The sequence below is a fragment of the Syngnathus floridae genome, chromosome 3, assembly GCF_059516105.1.
Source record: "Syngnathus floridae isolate MCC-2025c chromosome 3, RoL_Sflo_1.0, whole genome shotgun sequence".
Lineage (NCBI taxonomy): Eukaryota > Metazoa > Chordata > Actinopteri > Syngnathiformes > Syngnathidae > Syngnathus > Syngnathus floridae.
Window position 1 is genome coordinate 5272339 of NC_142415.1, and position 21103 is coordinate 5293441.

Sequence of the window (21103 nt, forward strand, 5' to 3'; positions counted from 1 at the left end):
TTTTGGTGCAATTTGAAAAAAAAATTAGCATTGATTATTGTCAACAACACAATGCGTATGTTGTAAGGAACACTGAAACCTGTTACTTCGAGTGAAGGAAAAGTACAGTATTACTCATCCAGTCTAAACATAGAATAAGAGAAACTTCAGCTTACCAGCAGCCATCACCTCCCTGCACACATATGCTGTTGTTGTTTTTTCCATTTGTTATGTCCCTGGTTACAATGACCCTAAGAGATTCTGTACTTTGATTACACACACATACACACACTCGCACACACACACACACACTTGGGAAACACCTGTTAAATCAAAAGGGAGGAATTGAAACTGTAGCCATCAGGATCCTGTTGAAGGAGTTTTATTGTCTCATACACATTGCTTCATTTCCTATATTTGTTTTGTAGGTAAGAAGATGTGGGTAAGCATATTAGGGCAGCTGTAACAGATGTGATTATAAACACCCTCAAGGCAAGTAGTGTTGACAAAATATTTCAGGAGCACATACCGTAATTTCCGGACTATAAAACGCACCGGACTATAAGCCGCATCAGCTAAAATTTGGGATATTTTAGTTTTTTTCTTACATAAGCCGCACCGGACTATAAGCCGCACGTGCACATGAGTTTTTTTTTACAAAGAAAGACAGTACACAGAAAGCCTTTTTAAAGTTTTAATAACATACTTTAACATGTCTTTCTAAACATTGCCTGTGACGCAGCAGTAGTACCACAGCAACACGGAAGTGTGCACTGCTTTGTGTAATCTCTGAGTCACATGGCAGAGTAAGAGAAAGGGTTTAGAGCCCTTTGACCCAGGTCACCTAGCGTGCATTCCTACTAAATAATAGTCACAAGCAACACAGCCAGAATAAGCAGTAGCCATAGTAGTGTTTCAAAATAGTATTTTTGTTGTTGTTTTTTTTCTTCAAAATACCGCACAACAGTGGTCCACAGCCTTTTTACGAGTGTATAAAAGTGATCAAGTCATCACAAAAATCACAAAAAAAATCGTATGTAAGCCGCACCTGACTATAAGCCGCAGGGTTCAAAATTTTGGAAAAAATTCGCGGCTTATAGTCCGTAAATTACGGTACATTCTATTCAATTCTCCTTTCACAAATGACTACTTATTACATGCCACATCTTGCAAGAACAACACTTAAACATCGTGTTTGGGGATTTGATCACAGTTTAATAACAACTGCATCCCTAAAACATATACCGTATTGGCCCGAATAAAAGACGGTGGTTTTTTGCATCGAAATAAGACTGAAAAAGTGGGGGTCGTCTTACATTCGGGTCTAGGCATTATACCCATTCACACCGCTAGATGGCGCCAGATATCTTTAAAGCGAATGCTGAACTTAACTCTCCAGGCCAAAGCGAACCCCTGTCACGAAGAATAAAAATAAAAATAAAAAAGTTTGCATTATCTCATTGCAATGTTTTTCCTTATTCAGATTTGTTTCAAGACTACAGTTACAGTTAGACTTCACTTTGATGGTTAATGCAGTTATTGCAATTTTTTTGTTTTATCATAGCAGATTGGTTTATTTACATTTCAAAAACCAGAAGCCATTCATTTACAAATGTGACTGCACTTTAGTTTACATGTTTAAATGTTTAGATATTAAGATGTGATAGACAGTTTTTGCATGATTTGATTGAGGCAAAATAACATGCTTTTTCTCTCGAATATATTGTTAAAATCATTTGTTTCATATGTACTGTAATTATTTTCTGTATAAAAATTAAATTTTGTGTTCAAACGTATTTTTTGAAACTTGAGTCTTGAAAAAGAGGGGGTCGTCTTATAATCAGGGGCGTCTTATATTCGGATCAATACGGTACTTAAAGTTTATGCAATTAAGCATTGCCCTTTCCTGAACAATGTACTTGTCATAATTTTATGTATTTTGACTACCGTAATTTTCAGACTATAAACTGCACCGGACTATAAGCCGCGCCAGCTAAAATTCGGGGATATTTTAGGTTTTTTTTATATAAACCGCTCCGGACTATAAGCCGCACGTGCGCACGAGTTATTTTCAAAGAAAGACAGTACACAGAAAGCCTTTTTAAAGTTTTAATAACATACTTTAACATGTCTTTCTAAACGTTGCCTGTGACGCAGCAGTAGTACCGCAGCAACACAGAAGTGTGCACGTGAGTTATTTACAAAGAAAGACGGTACACAGAAAGCCTTTTTAAAGTTTTAATAACATACATTAACATTTCATTCCAAACACTGCCTGTGACGCGGCAGTAATACCGCAGCAACACGGAAATAACACAGCACGAATAGGACTGGATTAAAAAAAAACATACCGATAAAAGTCACTGAGATGCGGCGGTAACACAGCAGCAACACGATAGCACAGCACTAACAGGGCTGGTTAAAGTAAAAGTAAAAAAAAGAGCTTTATCATCTTCATCTTCCTCCTGTGCACTGAAACCATCGAAATCTTCCTCCTCAGTGTCCGATTGGAATAGCGTTAGATATCCTTCGCCACACACTTTCTCAGTCTCTCTTTCGTTGTCGCTTTTATGCATTTCTTCGAGCATTTTCCATAATGAGGGTTTGTTCATGCTAATTTTATTCATGCACGAAGCGCTAAATTACATTAAACTAGCGAGCGACACGTATAGGCCCAGAGTAGACGTGACTGGGAAATAAAGAAAAGGGTGATGCAACACAATGTCATTAACATCGACTGCCTTTAGCTTAAAAGCGGCATCATATGCATTTCTTTTGTCCCCCATGATGACGGTTTGTGTATAAAAGCTTCCTTTCAGTAATGTCCGTCTTGATCTCGCTCTGTCTCTTTTTTGTGTGAATTATACGGCACATTTGCCCGGCGGATGGACATGCGATCAACACACCACTTTCCTCCCTAGTGACCGTGTCACATATCCCTCCGCCCAGCAAAGCAGTGCCGCACAACAGCGGTCCACAGCCTTTTTACAAGTGTATAAAAGTGATCAAGTCACCACTGAAATCACGGAAAAAATCTTATATAAGCCGCACCGGACTATAAACCGCAGGGTTCAAAATTTGAGAAAAAAGTCACGGCTTAATAGTCTGAACTTTACGGTAAAATGTATTTTGAATCATTTGACTTTTTATAACTTTTCTGTTTCCAACCAGGTTAGCTTTGCAAGATTCTTTACTCAATTGCCTTACCTGGATAAATAAAGGGTAAATAAAATTAAATCAATTGACTATTCACTTGGTAAACACAATATATTTGTACACTTTACTTTAAAATATAAATAAGTATAGTATAAGTTAGGAGAAATAGTTCACAAGTATCGGTACAAACCCAAACCCAATGAAATTTGGATGTTGTGAAAAACATAAATTAAACAAAATACTATATTTGTATTCTTTTCAAACTATATACATCTTAAGATAAGATAACTCGTGTTAAATTTGATCAACATTTTATGAACACATTCTTTCATTTTGAATTTCATTTTCCAAAAAGCTGGGATAAACCAAAAAAAGTCAGGGAAAGTCGAGGAATGCTAAAAACAAAACAAAAAATCTGAATCTCCAAAAAAAAACTTGTCGGTCAGGTGAAACGATTAATTGGGGAACAGGTGAGTATCATGTTTGGGTATAAAAACAGCATCCCGGCCCGAAAGGCTCAGTTGTTCATATGAAAAGGTGGTGCGAGGTTTCACCTCTTTGTGAACAACAGATTGAGCAAATGATTATAACAATATATTCAAGAAGCATGTAATTTTGCCTTATTCAAATCATGCAAAAACTGTCTATCACATCTTAAATCTAAATGTTTAAATATGTAAACTAAAGTGCAATCACATTTGTAAATGAATGGCTTCTGGTTTTTGAAATGTAAATAAACCAATCTACTGTGATAAAACAACAAAATTGCAATAACTGCATTAACCATCACATTGAAGTCTAACTGTAATTGCAGTCTTGAAACAAATCTGAATAAGGAAAAACATTGCAATAAATTAATGGAAACTGGTTTAAACTTGAGAGTAGCTAAGATCTGTCATGTCAGAACATTACTCCTCACAAACATCCTCTGCCTCGCTGTACTCAGTGTCACTTTCCATGTACGCGCACACCCTCCTGTCGAACTCTTGAAAGCAGTCACTCTGGGGACCACGGAAAGCTTTTCTCTGATTGTGAGCATTTTTTAGGCGATCTTTTTGAGCTTTCCATCTCCGTACATTATACTCTGTGACACCATATTTTACAGCCACTTTGCAATTGTTTGAAGACTCTGCCTCATTTATCACCATCATCTTGAAGTTTGCATCATAACTTCTCCTCAGTTACCGGTTAACCTGGCTGATCTTCGACCCACTTTTCTCCAGATTGTCACTACGTTTCTTCATTTTCTGTTATCTCTTCTCTTATTTTCTTCTATTTTCTTTCTTACCGCTAGTTTTCATTTCTCTTCTTCGCTCTACCGCTAATAAGGGCTGAGGGTTGGGCTGCATCTTACTTGCATCTTAATTACATTGCTGAAAAATTTGAAGATTGAATTGGCTGAAGAAATATTTGTATATGCAATTTCAGTTTTATGGCATTTGATAAAAAGCTGTGTTGTGATTTTATTTGCGCATATGAATTTATGTAATGTAGGTGAAATTGTTGTTTCAGTGTTTGTGTTCCCAAAGTCACTATCACTAACATAACAAAATAAATAGTCAAATCATCAGGATGCTATTGACATACTACAAAAGACTGTAACACTGTGACCCCTGAGGACTAATCAGATAGATAAATGATCAAAACATGTATGACATCAAAAACTGAAACAGCCCACACTTTTAACTGCTGAAATCCGTTTACCATGGAAAAAAAGATTCCCTCTCAGAAATTGAATAAATGACAAAACTAACACAAACTAAGAATAGTAAACTACTTTAGACCTTCGACGACCTAAAAAACATCATGTTTTTATTTGATCATTGGAGTGATGGAGTGCTTCCCAATTCGAGTAAACAGCTTCACTGTTGGTACTAAAACATCTTTCAAGAGCCTCTGAATAGAACTCAATGGAACTGCATTTTCTTGATGTTTCACAGTATCATTTTTTTTCTTTCCTTCTCATACTTATTTACACACGTGTGCGTGCACACACACGCACTCTAGAATGATGTCAGACCTTCAGCAGAAACTAAATCGTAGGGCCTTTACACAGTTCAGTGTGTTTCGAATGACATCCTAGGCCCGCACATGCCAAAAAGAGGAGTGTGGTTCTCCACAAAAGTGACTAATGTATCAATATTGCAATTGTATGAATAATGCTTTTAGCGTTCTAAACCACCCCACCCATTCCCCCTTAACATCATGGGAAAAATGTTTTCTTACATGACCTTATGATATTAACATGCATTTTTGTTCAGCTGCCACAGAAGTCAGGCGGATTGAAAATTGAAATTGTTAACACATCACAAGACCTTGGGGTCTGAAATTGAAGCCAAATTTTTCAACGACTGCTTTATATGAATTTAATAGAACATGACCCTACAAATTACATTTCTGTAAAAATAAAGCCTTCAATGTTAGCATTTACAAATAGACACAGTTTATGAATTGAATGTCATGAGTTTCACTTCTTTCCGCTATCTGCTTGGTTAATCTCATTTGAATGTTTTTAAATAAGACCGAGCTGTTAAAATTGTCTCAAAAGTCATAACTATAAAATTACTTCTTTCTGCTAAAAATACTTCTTTCTGCTATATACTTGGTAAATCTCATTTGAATGTTTTTAAATAAGACAGAGCTGTTAAAACCTTGTCTCAAAAGTCATTAACATAAAATTATGGTTAAGGCACAGGAGTTCTTTTTTAAGATGAGATTTTATTACATGACTAAAGTAGGCCATAAATCATTTTGATCATGACTAGTAGAGAAAACATCAAGCAGTAAACAGGACAGCACAAGTGTATATGTATTATTTACTGTATATGTAATTAACAAGTACTACTGGTTTCTTGAGGTCAGAGCTACACACTGGTCATGTGGAATTTTGGACCATTCCTCTTTAAAAAAACTGTTTCAGTTTGAGCAGCATGATCCTTGGGATGTCTGCTGTGACTCACTTTAATCATGTAATAACATCTGTCTCCATTTTTCTCTGTCGTTCTCTGTTGTTCTGTTACATTACCCATCATCTGTTGAGCTTCATTTAGCAGACAAATGGTCTTAATTTATCATGCAAAAGTGATCATCAATTTTTCCCTCAATCATATCATTACAACCAAGCCCTGAGCAAAGCAGTCACAAACCGTGATGATTCTGCCACTCGACTTCACAGTTAGGATGAGGTGTTGGTGTCCTACCTTTTTTTACACCACATACATTCTTTTGTCAAATTTCAGGTGGTCTAATGAGTGTTTGATGTATATATCGTCGGGGTCGCGAGTATGATCCCTAGTTTGAGTGATTCTTTTGTTTTCGTAATGTCAGGCACGGATTTAAATGAGGGGCACGGCACAAATTGGCTGGGAAAATGTTACTTCCATTCCACAACGGCACACAAATGCGCAAACGTCCCCATTACGCCCACAAATCTACTAGCGCAAAGACTAGCAAAATACGAAAAGAAAGAAAACGCCAAGCTTGCGCACAGTTAGACTGCACTTTGTGTTTTGATTTTGTATTCCCAACTGTGTTTCCACACTGCCTCTTCAGCTCGCTTTTATATTGGCTCTAAGTCACTGTCAACAAGTTGCATGCTCCTTTGTTCTCGGGCACATCACAAATGGTTAGAAGTCCAACCAAAACAATCCAACATGTTGAATAACCATGATTTGAGATCAAAAGTGGGTCAAACGTTCTGCCGAACAGTCGAGAGTCTGATCACATCACTCACGAGAGGAATATCTGATAAGATTATTTTGGGACTATTACGAAAAGTGTTGTTATGATCGCCAGAAGGAGAATCGAGGGATTTTAATAAAAGATTATAATATTACTCCAAATGTTCATCATATGCAATACACCCTACAACAGTGAGCACTGTATATGTACAGTGAACATGTGATTCAGCTATTTGGGATCAAGCCCACAGTGTCATGCTTTGTCTGCTCTGAATGAATGTGTTCGACATATTCATCATTCAACGATGATGACATCAGCAAACGGTTTAAACACCATGTGCTAAGCATTTCTTGGGAATTACCCCACAATTGGACTCTGTCATGACAATTCTGCTGTGTGAAGCTGAAGCTACCAGAGATCTCTAATGAGTGCCTTGAGCAAAGTGGGAAGAACTATGTTAGCATGTGTTGTTCTTTATAGGGCACACTTTATAGTAGTCGAGCAATTCAATCCCAAATAAATGTTTTTTATTTCTATTATTATATTCTGTATGGTGACGTTCATTGCTTTACGTTTCATCTCTGCCTTCACCTTTTCCATATTTACCCATATTGTAGATGCAAGTCACTATAATGACAAGGTGTAAATTTGATATGGGGATTTTTATGTAATTCAGACACATCCATTTAGTTCAGGGATAGACAACTTAAAGGCTGTAGGAGGCCTTTTTTTCATGAGTGTTACTGGGACATTTTCCAAATAGTGTTTTAAGCCAGTAAAAAGAAAAGCACTTGCTAGAGCTGCGCCGTCCGTAGAGCTGACAAGTAAAGCCAAATAGTAGTGTCCTCCCCCCTACCTAGTTTTAAGCAAGAATCATACAACCTGGATGACTACTACTGAATTTGAAACATTCATTTGTTGATCATAAAAGTTGAAAAAAAAAAGAAAAAAAGAGCACGGTTGTAAACTTGAGTCACACTTCGTAAAATTACCACACTTGTGTAAAGCACAGAAATTGTGATTCAAATGTGGGTGACATGGCCAAATAAGGAAGCCATGTTCCGTGGATCAGTTCACAATGCTACATGTTTTCTGGATGCATTAAAGGTAAAAATGAATGTTGATGTGGGATAGATATGTTTGGAAAGTGAACCTTTATGTGTGACTGTTACATTGACAAACGACTGCAAAATGAAGAGCTCAAAAATGTGTGTTCCCCAGGAATTGGTGTGCATACGTGGTAACAAAGACCATAAGTTGTGTGGTTGAAGATGGAGTCGAGACATATGTGAAACCAGACTACCATCCTTGTGCCTGGGGCAGCGGTCAGTGCAGCCGTGTGGTCGTGTGAGTACTGAACACACACTAATGCACTCATCAGTCCAACACACACTAACACACCCCTTATCTAAATATTTTTTATTCCCTCCTGTTGACTCACACTGGGTGTTTAAAAAATACACAGAGCAGTGTCGCTGTCAAGATGAGTTCGGAAAAAATCTGACACAGACTGTTGAATTACTTTAGCATCTGCTCTTCTTGCATGCCTGCTTTCCGTGTATTCTCTGGTATTTGTGAGTTGCCTCTTCAGCCTGACAATCTGATGCAATCAAGGGTCACTCTCTACTTTCAAATGACCTGATTGGCTGAAAGCTCATTTCAAACATAGTTGTGGTGGACTGCAGCATCTCTACTCTCTAGACAGAATAAAAATAAGAAACCAGAGAGCCACATGATGTCATAGTTATGTCTGTCACCAAAGGAAGGACAAAGGTCGTGAAGAAGAAAAAAAAAAACGGTGGCATATGCAAAATCAAAAATGTTATAAATTGACACCCAACATGTTATACGTTTGAATGCAATAATTTCCAAGAAATGTTTCTTTTCATTGCAAAAGCTAACAATGAAGCTTTAATTGTAAACTGAAATGTTCAACAAAGCCATCGTAATTTTGCGCTATTTTCTGAAATGTCTGCTGTACGCTCACTTGCTCCTTTTTGCTCCTCTTATTTATTGTTGTGTTATTTATTCATTATTTATTCAGCACGCTGTTGTTTACTTGATTGTCTATTGTGTGCCATGTCTTGTCACCGTGGGATAGCGGGGAACGAAATTTCGGTTTCTTTGTGTGTCTTTGGCATGTGAAGGAATTGACAATAAAGCTGACTTTGACTTTAACTTTGTAAGTGTATATAAATATATATATATATATATAAGTACAATAATGATGATAACTTGCACACACAAAAGTCACAAAGTCAGGTGTAGCGTTTTTCATGTTAGAAATTTGTCACGGCCGTGTGCCCAGAATGTTGAACCCCAAAGCAGAGCCAGAACACAATACGTACAACCACATATGTTTATTTAACCAAGAGAGTTGAAAAACACGTGTTGATAAAATAAAAAGATTAACTCGGAATAACTCAAACAAAAACACACAAAAAAAAACCTTTGCCTAACGTGATGAAGAAGTAAGTAATTAACCCAAGGTAATTACAAGAATTACTCACAAGATAGCTGTGACTACAAATGATCACACGCTCAACCAGGAACAACTAGCAAACAGTAGCAATATTCAGGCAACCAGTTTTCTTCTCCCGAGCACTTAAAAAGTCGTCTAATTGGGCTGCCCAACAGGTGTGTGCTGGAGGCTCCTCCCATCCACCTGGCTCAGGCACTGGTAAAGTACCAGTGCAGGGGTGTCAAACTCATTTTTTTCACGGGCCGCATTGTAGTCATCGCTTCTTTCGGAGGGCCATTATGACTGTCAACCCAAATAAATGTATGAGCACCTCATATTATATTGTTAAAAAAGTTAAAGTCCCAATGATTGTCACACACACAACTGGGTGCGGTGAAATTTGTCTCTGCATTTAACCCATCCCCGAAGGGAGCAGTGAGCAGCAGCGGTGCCGCGCCCGGGAACACAGTAAAAGCTACAAAACAAACTGACAAATAACTCGTTTTCAAATTAGACGAGTAAAAACTGGTCATATATTTAAAAAAAAAAAAGACATTATTAAAAGCGAAGACAATTTGCAATTCTAGTAATGACACACAAATTTGATGCACAATTTGTCTTCGCTGGCCACATAAAATGATGTGGCGGGCCGTATCTGGCCCCCGGGCCTTGAGTTTGACACCTGTGTACTCGAGAGAACAAAAGATCATGAAAAAATTAAGCAGGGACCTTCTTGGTATGAGGCAGCAATGCTAATGAATGTCCCGCTAATTTAACAGTGTTACGATTTAGACATCCTTTGTACCAATGCATTCAACTTAGTATGTAAACACAGAATGGTTTGAATGATGATTTCCACTTTTCTGAAATCTGTCCTTACAGCTATCGTACCTACATGAGGCCTAGGTACAAAGTAGCCTATAAAATGGCAACGCAGCTCGAGTGGAAGTGTTGCCAGGGTTACAGTGGTGACAACTGCAGCAATGGTCCACTTGGTGGGACAGGAAGCACCAATAGGCCTGAGCTCCATCCAGGACATGGAAGAAATGGAATAAACACTGGACAGGGAGGAGTCAATACTGGATTTGGACAGAATGGAGGCCACAGTGGTAAGTCCATTCTTATTTTTATGAGCACAACAATGAAAACCACTTGACAGGAACCAGCTTTTATAGGACACCGTGTTTGAGTAATTGAGATGTCAAATTAAATAGTAAAACTCAGTGAACATGTAACTTTAGTTATCTTTAGTGTCTTGTTGAACTCTGTTTTCTTTGCCTTCCTCTGGTGTCGTGTGAATACAAACACGGAAATTGCGTTTCGTCTGCAGGAAGAGTTGATAATGAAAAGATGAAGCTGCTGGAGGAAAAGATTCATACCCTGACTAAGACAATTGAGGACTTGCAGTCTTCCATCACCTCTATGAATGAGAACTATCACGGGGGGGTCAACAAACCTGGTCTTAATGGCAGCGGTGGTATAGCCTCTGGAGCAAGAAACCCTGCTGATGCAGCTCAACCAGAGATTAAAGACACAATCCACAGCATTCAGACCAAACTGGATCAACTTGACAATCGCACACAGGTAACATAAGCTTTCATGTTACAGTGATCCCTTGCTTCTTCGCGTTTCGTTTATCGCGGCTTCACTCCATCGCGATTTTTTTTTTCAAAATTAAAAAAAAACATTTAAAAGTCAAAATAAAACTTCTAAATTGAGGAAACGTGTGTCTAACCTTTAAGACAATGTAGTATTGCTCCAAATGTTCGTTTACATTCCTTTAGAAGTCCGTTTTCGCGTGTTAGCACGATCGCGATTTAGCATCTTTTCGCCAACTCGTTAGCCTTCCCAGTACGTTGTTGACCGTACTTCGCGGATTTCACTTATTGTGGGTGGTTTTTAGAACCAATTATCCGTGATAAATGAGGGATTACTGTACTCTTATTAGTGTTGTTATAAATGCCAGTGTCACAGAACCTACCTTGTTATTGGACAGAATCAGAGCTGTTAAATCTAGGACCAGAAAGTAGAAACCCTGTCACAATTTGTTTTTAGTCACAAGTGTATGTAATCAACCGAGCCTGGCAAAATGCACCTCTAAAACCTAAGGGTGATTTTAGAAGCACTTTCGAAAACCTGGTTTTACTGGAAATTGTACAATATTGTCAACGCCTCCGAAATAATTGATATCTCAGCCCCTGTAGCAGAAACATAATTTAAAAAACATTTGAGAACTTACACGTGTGGCTTTCACATAAACCTGATTTTATTTCTACAAACATTCAATAAAATTTTTAAAGATTCTACCTCAATTAAACAGCCTCGATTAAAATTAGTCCTCCATTCTGACTCGAAGCCTTCAAAATATTCTTCTTTCCCATTGTCCACAAACATATATTTAGCCACAAATCTCTATCTAATAATTCCCCTGGTTCAAAATCCTCAAGTGCGTCCTCACTTATTTTGAATTCCTACGTCTAGCATGCAAAAAAAAAAAAATCCTGGAAATTCTTCTGAGCCAACATGTGTTAATTGTAATTGTAATTGGCTACGAGATCGAAAATTAATCAAGGAAAACAAAAATGATGCATCCGCGTTCCCGGTATTAAAGGTAGAAATACGTAACAGCGCTCCATTGGTTGAAACACTGTAATGCGCTCATGCCTTTAATGGGTCAATGAACAAAACACACACACACCACACATTTAAGACCCACAGAACAACTTTAAGCTGTTCATCTGGAGTAGTTCTGTTAGTAATTCTTTGGAAGATATTACACTTGTCAAAAAGAAAGAAAGAAAATGTCATTTAGGTTGTTGTTCCTTTGTATTAGGCTCATGATAAAACCCTTGTAAGCATCAACAATCATCTCGTGAATGGAAAAGGAAATGATCTGGAAGGAGGTCTTCCTGGAGGAAGTTCGAGTGGAAAAAGTCTGAACTCATTGAAGGAGGAGATCCTTGAGGAGCTTGAGAGAAGGGTTTCACTATCATGTTCCTCCTGTCAGGTATTAATTCTCCATTATGTCATCACGCTGCTTGTCACAGAAAAATATGTTCAATTTTGTTTTTGTATTTAGGCTGGTGTGAAAGACCTGCACAGGCAGCAGCAGGAAGACCAGGAAAGAATCCGGGCCCTGGAGAAGCAGCTTAATGCAATGGATGTTCGTTATCAACAGGAAATTGATGGATTGCGGCGAGAAGTAGCGAGCTCAAAAAGATGTTGTGACAACATCAATGACCTCCGAAACCGTGTCACAGATGCTGAGCGGAAGATCAGCACAACAGCAGAAAATGTCGATGTCCTGCACAAGCTGAACAACGAGCTTAAGGGAGGAAGTGGCAGCAGTAATAAGGATGGAGTCTTCAGAGGCGGGGAGATTGGCGCTGAAGGTGGACAAAGGGTTAGTGGTGGGGCTGTAGTGGTAACTGAGGATAAACTAAATAATCGACTGAAGGATTTGGAACGACGGGTCAATGGGACTATGGAGCAAACCGAACAAAGTTGCGCGTATTTGGAAAATGATTTAAAGGACTATTTCCAGAGGGAACTTGGTGACCTTCGGACTGTGTTCCTGGACCGCTTTGATGATCAGGCCTTCAGGATTACAGATGTGGAGCTGGATGTGGGGCTTGTGAAGCAAAGGGTGAATGAACATGACAAGACACTATCAAAACTAGAAAACAGAACCTCCCTCTTGAACAGGAAACAGGAGGAGTGTGGCTGTCGAAGCATGGCAGGAGGAGAAGTAGTAAGAGGAGAAGGCAATGGTGCAGGCAACGCTGACACTCCTGGTGGTGGCAGGGGCAGAGGTAATACTAGTGGTGGCAGTGCTGGCACTGGTGGGAGTCAAGGTAGTATTGGTGGAAGCAGTAGTGGCACTGGTGTAGATGGGGTAAGTGGGACTGTGAGAAGAGGAGAATTACCAGGAATAGGAGGAGAAAAAGATAACACAACAAGGAAATCATTGGAGTGGAGAGTGATTGCCAATGAGGATCAAATCAGACATTTTAACACAAAACTCAAAGACCTGTCTGTGTCTGGAGACTCTCTTATTGATAAGGTAATTAAAAACCTACACTTTAAACATATTAACATTATTGAACAACCATTCAAAATAACCAGTGTGAACAACTGTGACAGCATTTCTAACAGTACCAACATTGCGATGTAGGCAATTGTTGCCAGTGTTCTGTTTCAACCCCCACGGGAAGGCTGGATTCGATTCTACAACCTTCATTCTAACCTCAGTTATGTTAAATTATATTCGAATCACAGACTTATGTATGTAAAAATGTGATAAGGGTAAATAGCATTAACCCAAATTTTCTTGTAACTCACAAAGAAGTTAAAATACAGATGTTGCTACGATTGGATATTAACATGAAAATGTTTATATCATAGGTTGTGAACCTGAGCCATGACATCCGTAAGATTAAGGCTTTGACTGGTGCTCATGGTGAACACTTTAACCGCATCGTGACAGAGGTGGAGTTACTTGGGCAGGACTGTGAAAATTGTGGGACAGTGGAGAATGAGTTGCTGAAGCTGCAGAATCATTCCAAGGATGCACTTAGTCGCCTACAGAACCACATCAACCGACTTCAGCTGAGTGTGGACTCTGGGAGTGCCTGCAACCGGATGTGCTCTCATTTGCAGGATGAAGTTCGTCTTCTGCGAGAGGATGTCACACGCTGCACCAATAAATGTAAGGTGTATTGTAATGCTGAAATGTGTTGATAAAAGAATGGCCATCTAATTTTCCTTCTGTGATGGAACCAAATAATTTCACAATTACAAGATAATAAAATAGAAATATAGTAAACCCCACTCCATTGCAGGTTCTGGGTTTGCGGTCTGGTAATTCAGTGGATTTTTTTTGTCCAATAATAACTCAGTATTGTTGGGTGTAATTTACTGTATTTATACTTTGGGCTTGATGTAGGACTAATAAAGTATCTATCTATCTATCGATCTATCGATCGATCGATCTATCTACCGTATTTTTCAGACTAAAAATCGCTCCGGAATATAGGTTGCATTAGCCATAAAATGCACAATAACGTGAAAAATTTTTTTCGCTCCGGAGTATAAGTCGCATTTTGGGGGAAATTTATTCGACAAAATCCAACACCAATAACAGACATGAACGAGCAACAATAGGCTAAACGATAGGTATGCTAACGTGACATAAACACTAACGAAGAGCTGAGAACGGGCCTGACGTAACATTCAGAGTTATTCAAAAAACTATTCCATAAATAACACGTTTATAAAACCATCTGTGTCACTCCAATTCATTAAATCCATCGATCGTCCTTTGTCAACAATGGGTGCGTGCCGCTGATGGCGCTTGCACTTCAAAATATTGCACAGGCCCATATAACGATATATAAATTATGTATCAAATAACTATTACATAAGCAATAATATTATCGAACCATCTGTGTCACTCTAAATCATTAAATCCATCGATCAAATTCCTCGTCCTTTGTCAACAACCCCGCGCGTGCGCCCTGACGTCAGCCTCGTCGTTATTCCACAGATCTAGTATATAACTATATTGTAGCGTTAACAAAGTACAAGGAAAGACGTGGGTTTGGTAAACGGCTCTTTATTTAACAAAACAAAAGTTCAACGAGCCAACAATGGATGAACTGTAACGATATAAACATATACAAGTTGCTACACGAAATAAAATATATCAAATAACTATAACATATAGTATAGTTAACCGCCACACGGCCCCAAGCACCGGCGTGGACTTCCAGGCGTGTGGCGGCGTGGACTTCCATCCCCGGAGGTGGCACTTCCAGCCATGGAGGTGGAAGAGAGCTCCCTTGAATAGGACCGGGCGTGCGCAAAAGCCATGTCCGAGCCCCATCCACCGTCCCCGGACAGCCACCCGGCCGAGCGCCGGCCCCCGACTTCCATCCACGGAGGTGAAAGAGAGCTCCGTAGAGTAGGACCGGGCGTGCGTAAAAGCCATGTCCGAGCCCCATCCACCGTCACCGGATAGCCACCCGGCCGAGCGCCGGCCCCAGACTTCCATCCACGGAGGTTAAAGAGAGCTCCATAGAGTAGGACCGGGCGTGCGTAAAAGTCATAATAGTTTTTCAAACCTTCTGTGTCACTCCAAATCATTAAATTCTTCAAACTCTTCGTCCTCCGTGTCACTTACAAACAAAGCCGCTAATGATGCCGGTAGTACGTGGTGTGGTGTCCTTCGTCATCCCGTGATCAATCTTTGTCCTTTTTGTAAATAACCGCCAGGCCACACCGCGCCGTGCTGCTGACGTCACTTGAAATTCAAATTACAGTAATCCCTTGCTACATCGCAGTTCGTTTATCGCGGTTTCACTTTTTTTTTTTTTAAAGTTTGAAAAAATTCATATATAAGTCACTCCTCAGTATAAATCGCCCCCCCACCCAAACTATGAAAAAAAATGCGACTTATAGTCGGAAAATTACGCTATCTATCTATCTAGTCTCTTGTCTTGTCTGGTCATGTCTTGTCTTTCTACCGCAGGGGTGGGCAATTCCAGTCCTCAAGGTCCGAGTTTTTGCATGTTTTATATGTCTCCCTGTTGCAACACACCTGGTTGAAGTGGTTAGTGAATAAGCAAGGTCTGCAGATGCTGGATAACAATCCTGATCATTTGAATCAGATGTGTTGCAGCAGGGAGACCTATAAAACATGCAGAACACCGGCCCTCGAGGACAAGAATTGCCCACCCCAAGTCTACTGTGTGACATGATAAGTTTGTTTCTGAGGTGTCAAATCCAGGTACAGAAAGTTAAAACCCTGCCACAGTTTGTGTTTCACCGCAGGTACTTCTAATTAACTGAATCGGCAGAGAAACAAGCTCTCGGAAGATAGCTCCTGTTGGTTGATTCCAACCACCTGTGGCTAAAGCCAAACTGGGGCAGGGATTCTACTTTGTGGGCCTGGATTTGACACCTCTGTTTAGTTTAAAAATAATCTTTACTTGCATGATGATGGGTTGTGATGTAATTAACACTATAATATGTTGATCATAACCCCTTTCTCTCAGTCCCCCTCAATGTATGAAATATTGTAAATGTGTCTGTAATATTTTAATACTCTGTGAGTATTTCTATACCGCAGATTTCACCTATTGTGGGGCTCACTGCGGACATAATCTCTGCAATGGCGTGGGGTTTACATTATACAAAGAGATGTGTGAATTCTGAGATGCTCAGTGAGCGTTAAGCCACAGGTGCCAATTGTCTTCACTTTCAACCACCCTGAAATGAGATATTGCAAGCATTTTTGTGAGTTAGTTAGTTAGTTAGTTAGTTAGTTAGTTAGTTAGTTAGTTAGTTAGTTAGTTAGTTAGTTAGTTAGTTAGTTAGTTAGTTAGTTAGTTAGTTAGTTAGTTAGTTAGTTAGTTAGTTAGGTCGTCCTCAGACGAGCTTACATAGTAGAAGCTATACATTGCTAATAATGACTGTGGGGCACAGCTCCTCACAGCATCCCCAATCCAACCCTTAATGCTGTGTGTCAAGCAGGGAGGCATCGGGTTCCATTTTATAGTCTTTTTGGTATGACTCGGCCGGGAATCGAGCCCACGACCTCCCAGTCTCAGGGCGGACACTCATAGCACAAGGCCACTGAGCTGGTTTGTTACCAATCCTTTACAATTAATTTAAAAAGAGATTAATAATTATTTAGTAATTTCGAAACTGGTTATCCATCAATTTGTTGTTTATGTGTGATATAAAGTAATAAAATTATATTTAATTATCCACCTTATTCCCACGCCCTGACATCTGCCTATCGCAAGGAAAAACTAAAAAAGCTGCCACAGAGGAAGGAATCCTCCCTTCCAGGATGACTAGGCAACAGTGTATGTCAAGTGAGGCTCATATAACAAAATATGATTCCATACAATGTTAATTAAAATGATAAAAGTTCATTTAACAAGATGAATCACTGCAGAAAGACATCAAATCAGAAACGGGTCCACCCAAACCCAATCCAGTCTGTCAACAGAGAAATCTCCATAGCAGCCCCTCTGAGAGGGTGGGCCACCTCAAATCTTGTCCCTATCAGTCGGTGTAAAATTCATTCAGCGACATACGATCGTAGATTTACATGGGCATTCTGTCATAACAGCCCCTTGAAGGACATCACTAAGATGTGGCCCACTACAAAATTAAGACTGACAGCCCTTAAGCACATCCATCTGCAGTACTTTTCTGGCAATTTCCTAGCATCACTGATGCAAATAGTTTTTCATTCTCACATTTGTTACACAAATATGCAGCAAATATCTACTATCTCAAGCAACTACAATAATTTGTTTTACATTTCAGAATTTTTTATGACTACATGCAGCATATCTTTAACAAAGCTGACAAAGGAAAATCCCACATTTATTTCACAATCAAGTTGAGGTACAACTATATACATGCAACCAAATGCATTTAGTAAATATCTTATGTTGAAGTCATCATCCTGCCCCTAAATGGTAAAGCTAAGCATAATCACTTGGCTTGACTTCTGAAGTCCATATTGATAAACTCATGAATGGTATCAATGAGATGTGTGCAGCAGGGCTGTGGACTCGGACTCGGGGACTCGGACTCGGTCGGACTCGGTCATTTTTGCCGGACTCGGGAACTCGGACTCGGTCGGACTCGGTCATTTTTGCCGGACTCGGACTCGGTGCTGATTTTGACCGAGTCCACCGAGTCCGACAATAAAAAAAAAAATACGTTCAATTTTATTTTCATCATGCTGCTGAGAATGCGCGTAGGAATACTGTCCACAGCCCTGCTTACGATCAATGCGGCCACGTTGAGTTGCACTTAGGCTAATGTTTACATTATGTACCAATGTCAAGGATGATTATGTCACCCAGCTTATATCATTATTTTGATTTTGATCTAAATTAGCCTTGAATAAAGACTAAGCAGTCACATGAATTAACAGAAAAAATGGACAGCCGGACTCGGACACGGACTCGGACTCGGTGGTCAAGAGGCCAGACTCGGACTCGGTGCAAAAATCCGACCAAGTCCACAGCCCTGGTGTGCAGCCATAGTATCAGTTAGGTGGAAATGTCAGGTTGGGACGTTTCACTTAGAGTCCAAATGTGCAAATAACTTGTGAAACTATTTGTCTGTAAAAATAGAAAGTGGGTGGTCAAACTCAGTCATATTCATTCGTTAAAAATAATTACCATCAGCAATAGCTTTGGTTTTGGACTGTCAACAATACCTATTGGTGTGAACCTTTTTCTTGATTGGCACAGCTTTTTAAAGTGCTGCTTTGTATCGCTTTACTACATAAACGGTGCAATGATTGGTCTCAGGTGATAATAAGAGGTAATCATTATTTGTTAGACTTTCCAAAACATTGTAACATTTTCCAAAATATTGTAACAAAAGGAGCAAGGAAAAGAGAAATGTTTGTCGTCCTTCTTCACTGTTTAGGTGGCGGTTCTGGTAACACGGGTTCAACCAATGAAAATGGAGGTACCAGAGGTGATGGACCCCGTTTGGACGGTGAGCGACCTTTAGATGGCCACAGTGTGATAGGAGGCTACATTAACAACAACCAGATGAAGACGTTGCAAGGTGAATTGTCTGGAGTTATCCTGACCTTCAGCTCTATAAACGACACCCTCAAGGGTCTTGAACACACTGTACAGAAACATGGCAGCGTCATCACTGACTTGGGTGAGCTCGGTTTAATCAAACTGACTCTGCACACGTTCTTTCCCAATGTATACTGTGAACCTCTAATACTTTATCAATTGACAGGAAACACAAAGGATAAGATTATCTCTGAACTGGACAAAATACAACAGGAGGTGACAGAACACATTGAGGAAAGTCGGGACCAGTTGGATGGAATGGATCGAGATCTCAGACGTTTCGAGAGCACAATACTAGTAGAGATGGGTGACTGTAAGAGATCAGGTGATGGGCTAGAGAAGAGGCTGTCCAAGCTTGAAGGAATCTGTGGAAGGTTGGACGGAGTCTATGACTCCATCCACAAGATAAAAGAAGGTAATTGCATCATGGTTTCTTTTGTTTCATCTGTACTTGTTTGACTACCGGTAGTTACGTATATTTTTGACACTCCACCCAGTAATGGAAGCTTCAATATGATTTGTCTTCTGTGATTCTCTTTCCTCTGCTGTGTTCTATTTTCAGGACTTAACCAACATGTATCAAGCTTATGGACATGTTTTTCGGGTCTAAACAACTCAATTATTCATCATGGTGAAATCCTGGACTTTGTTCGGAAGAACCAGGATGATGTTCAGAGACGGATAAAGAACCTCAACTCCAGCTTGATTCACATCTCGAAAGATACGCTGAGTTTTTCAGACCATCCCTTGACTGGTATGCATATTCTATTTGATTCGATTCGATTTGATTCTGTAGTTGCTCTATTTCATTACCAAAAATCCATTATTTTGTGACAAACATTGTATTTTATTAAAAGCACTCAAAGAGCAGCCTTGTTGACAAAATCACAAAATATACTCAAAAATTTATAATGCATACTATTTATTTTCAAGGAAACATTTATTTTTATGTTTGAGTTAAAAAGAAGATAAGGCCAAAGAATTAAATGTTTAAATTAATCAAATATAATAAAATTTAATCATCAGTTGGGTTGCGTTCTACTGTTGGAGAATCATTAACGCATATGAATGACCTGGAACTCATGGTATGATAAAAACGTTTGGAGGTACACAGGTCAGAAAAGTTCGGTAACGAAGTAACTGGTTCTGTACAAGGAAGTATCAGCGTCATCACTACTTAATCAAGGCAAACATTTTCCGCTTTTGTTTTATTTGGCCCAAGGGTAGGCAATTCCCGCTTACTATGCTGAAGAGACTTGTCATTTCAAATGTCTTTGAAAAACATAATGAGATACAAATTACTATGCCGGTAACACTTCAGCTCTTTATGTAATTTGTCAATGCTGACATAGCCTAAAAATCCATTTATTTACCATATTACAGCATATTACTTATATTCGGTTGTTCGATTGTTTAGCAAAGGTGTTTGGTAATTCGGTTTATGTTTATAGTTGGGAAAATGACTGGAAGTGTGACAGAAATGTCTACTTGTGACTTTTGCTTTATATGTAAAAATGCAGTATCAGCAGATACAGTAGTAAAAAAATACTGTACTACATATATGTACGATTTGTTTCTGCAATTACTATTTCCCATGTTTTATGACAATTTTAAAACAGATTTTGTATTTGTCCTCCATGGCCAGAGATCTGTGTAAACAGTATTGCCGTATGTTCTATGTATAAAAAAAAGACATGCCCACATAATTTGTCTGCAAAGTATCTCCAGGTTGGACACCCAAAAAGCAGATAAATCACCTAATCATAGCTCATAAACAAGTTGCTCAAATTGTCTCTTTATTCTTTTTTCCTCCTGTTCTGGCTGTACTGTCCACAACAGATTTAGGCTCACCTGCATGTATGGCTATAAAAGTCTGATTCGCTTTAAACATGGTCTGCTGTCAATTAAGTCAAAGGGTGTTTACAGCGGTTTCACTGTTGACTTAAGCTCATTCCAAATTTATTACACGCTTAAAAGAGAATAGTCTGCAGTCCATTTCAGCCACACCATGTTGTTATCTTCGGATTTGCAATTCCAGCATGAATTTTACAGTTAGTACGTCTTGTGAGATCCACTTTGACATGGGATGTTTTTTGGTGGCCGTTTTTATTCTCAAGCAAATGTATACAGTAATCACTCGCTACATCGCGGTTCGATTATCGCGGCTTCAGTACATCACGGATTTTTTTCCCCCAGATAA

At 39.2% G+C, this 21103-nt stretch overlaps 1 protein-coding gene across 2 annotated transcripts in view; it reads left to right on the top strand.

The window, feature by feature from the left end:
• Window positions 1-21103, top strand: part of LOC148400137 (EMILIN-1-A-like) — a 55609-nt gene that overhangs the window by 18979 nt on the left and 15527 nt on the right. For both annotated transcript variants that reach the window (XM_088370754.1, XM_088370753.1), the window contains exons 2-10: window positions 8038-8163; window positions 10160-10386; window positions 10608-10861; window positions 12111-12284; window positions 12357-13340; window positions 13682-13985; window positions 18740-18985; window positions 19070-19318; window positions 19466-19657. In XM_088370754.1, coding sequence (XP_088226880.1) covers window positions 10173-10386; window positions 10608-10861; window positions 12111-12284; window positions 12357-13340; window positions 13682-13985; window positions 18740-18985; window positions 19070-19318; window positions 19466-19657 — 2617 coding nt within the window. In that variant the 5' untranslated portion in view covers window positions 8038-8163; window positions 10160-10172. The remainder of the gene's footprint in view (window positions 1-8037; window positions 8164-10159; window positions 10387-10607; window positions 10862-12110; window positions 12285-12356; window positions 13341-13681; window positions 13986-18739; window positions 18986-19069; window positions 19319-19465; window positions 19658-21103) is intronic.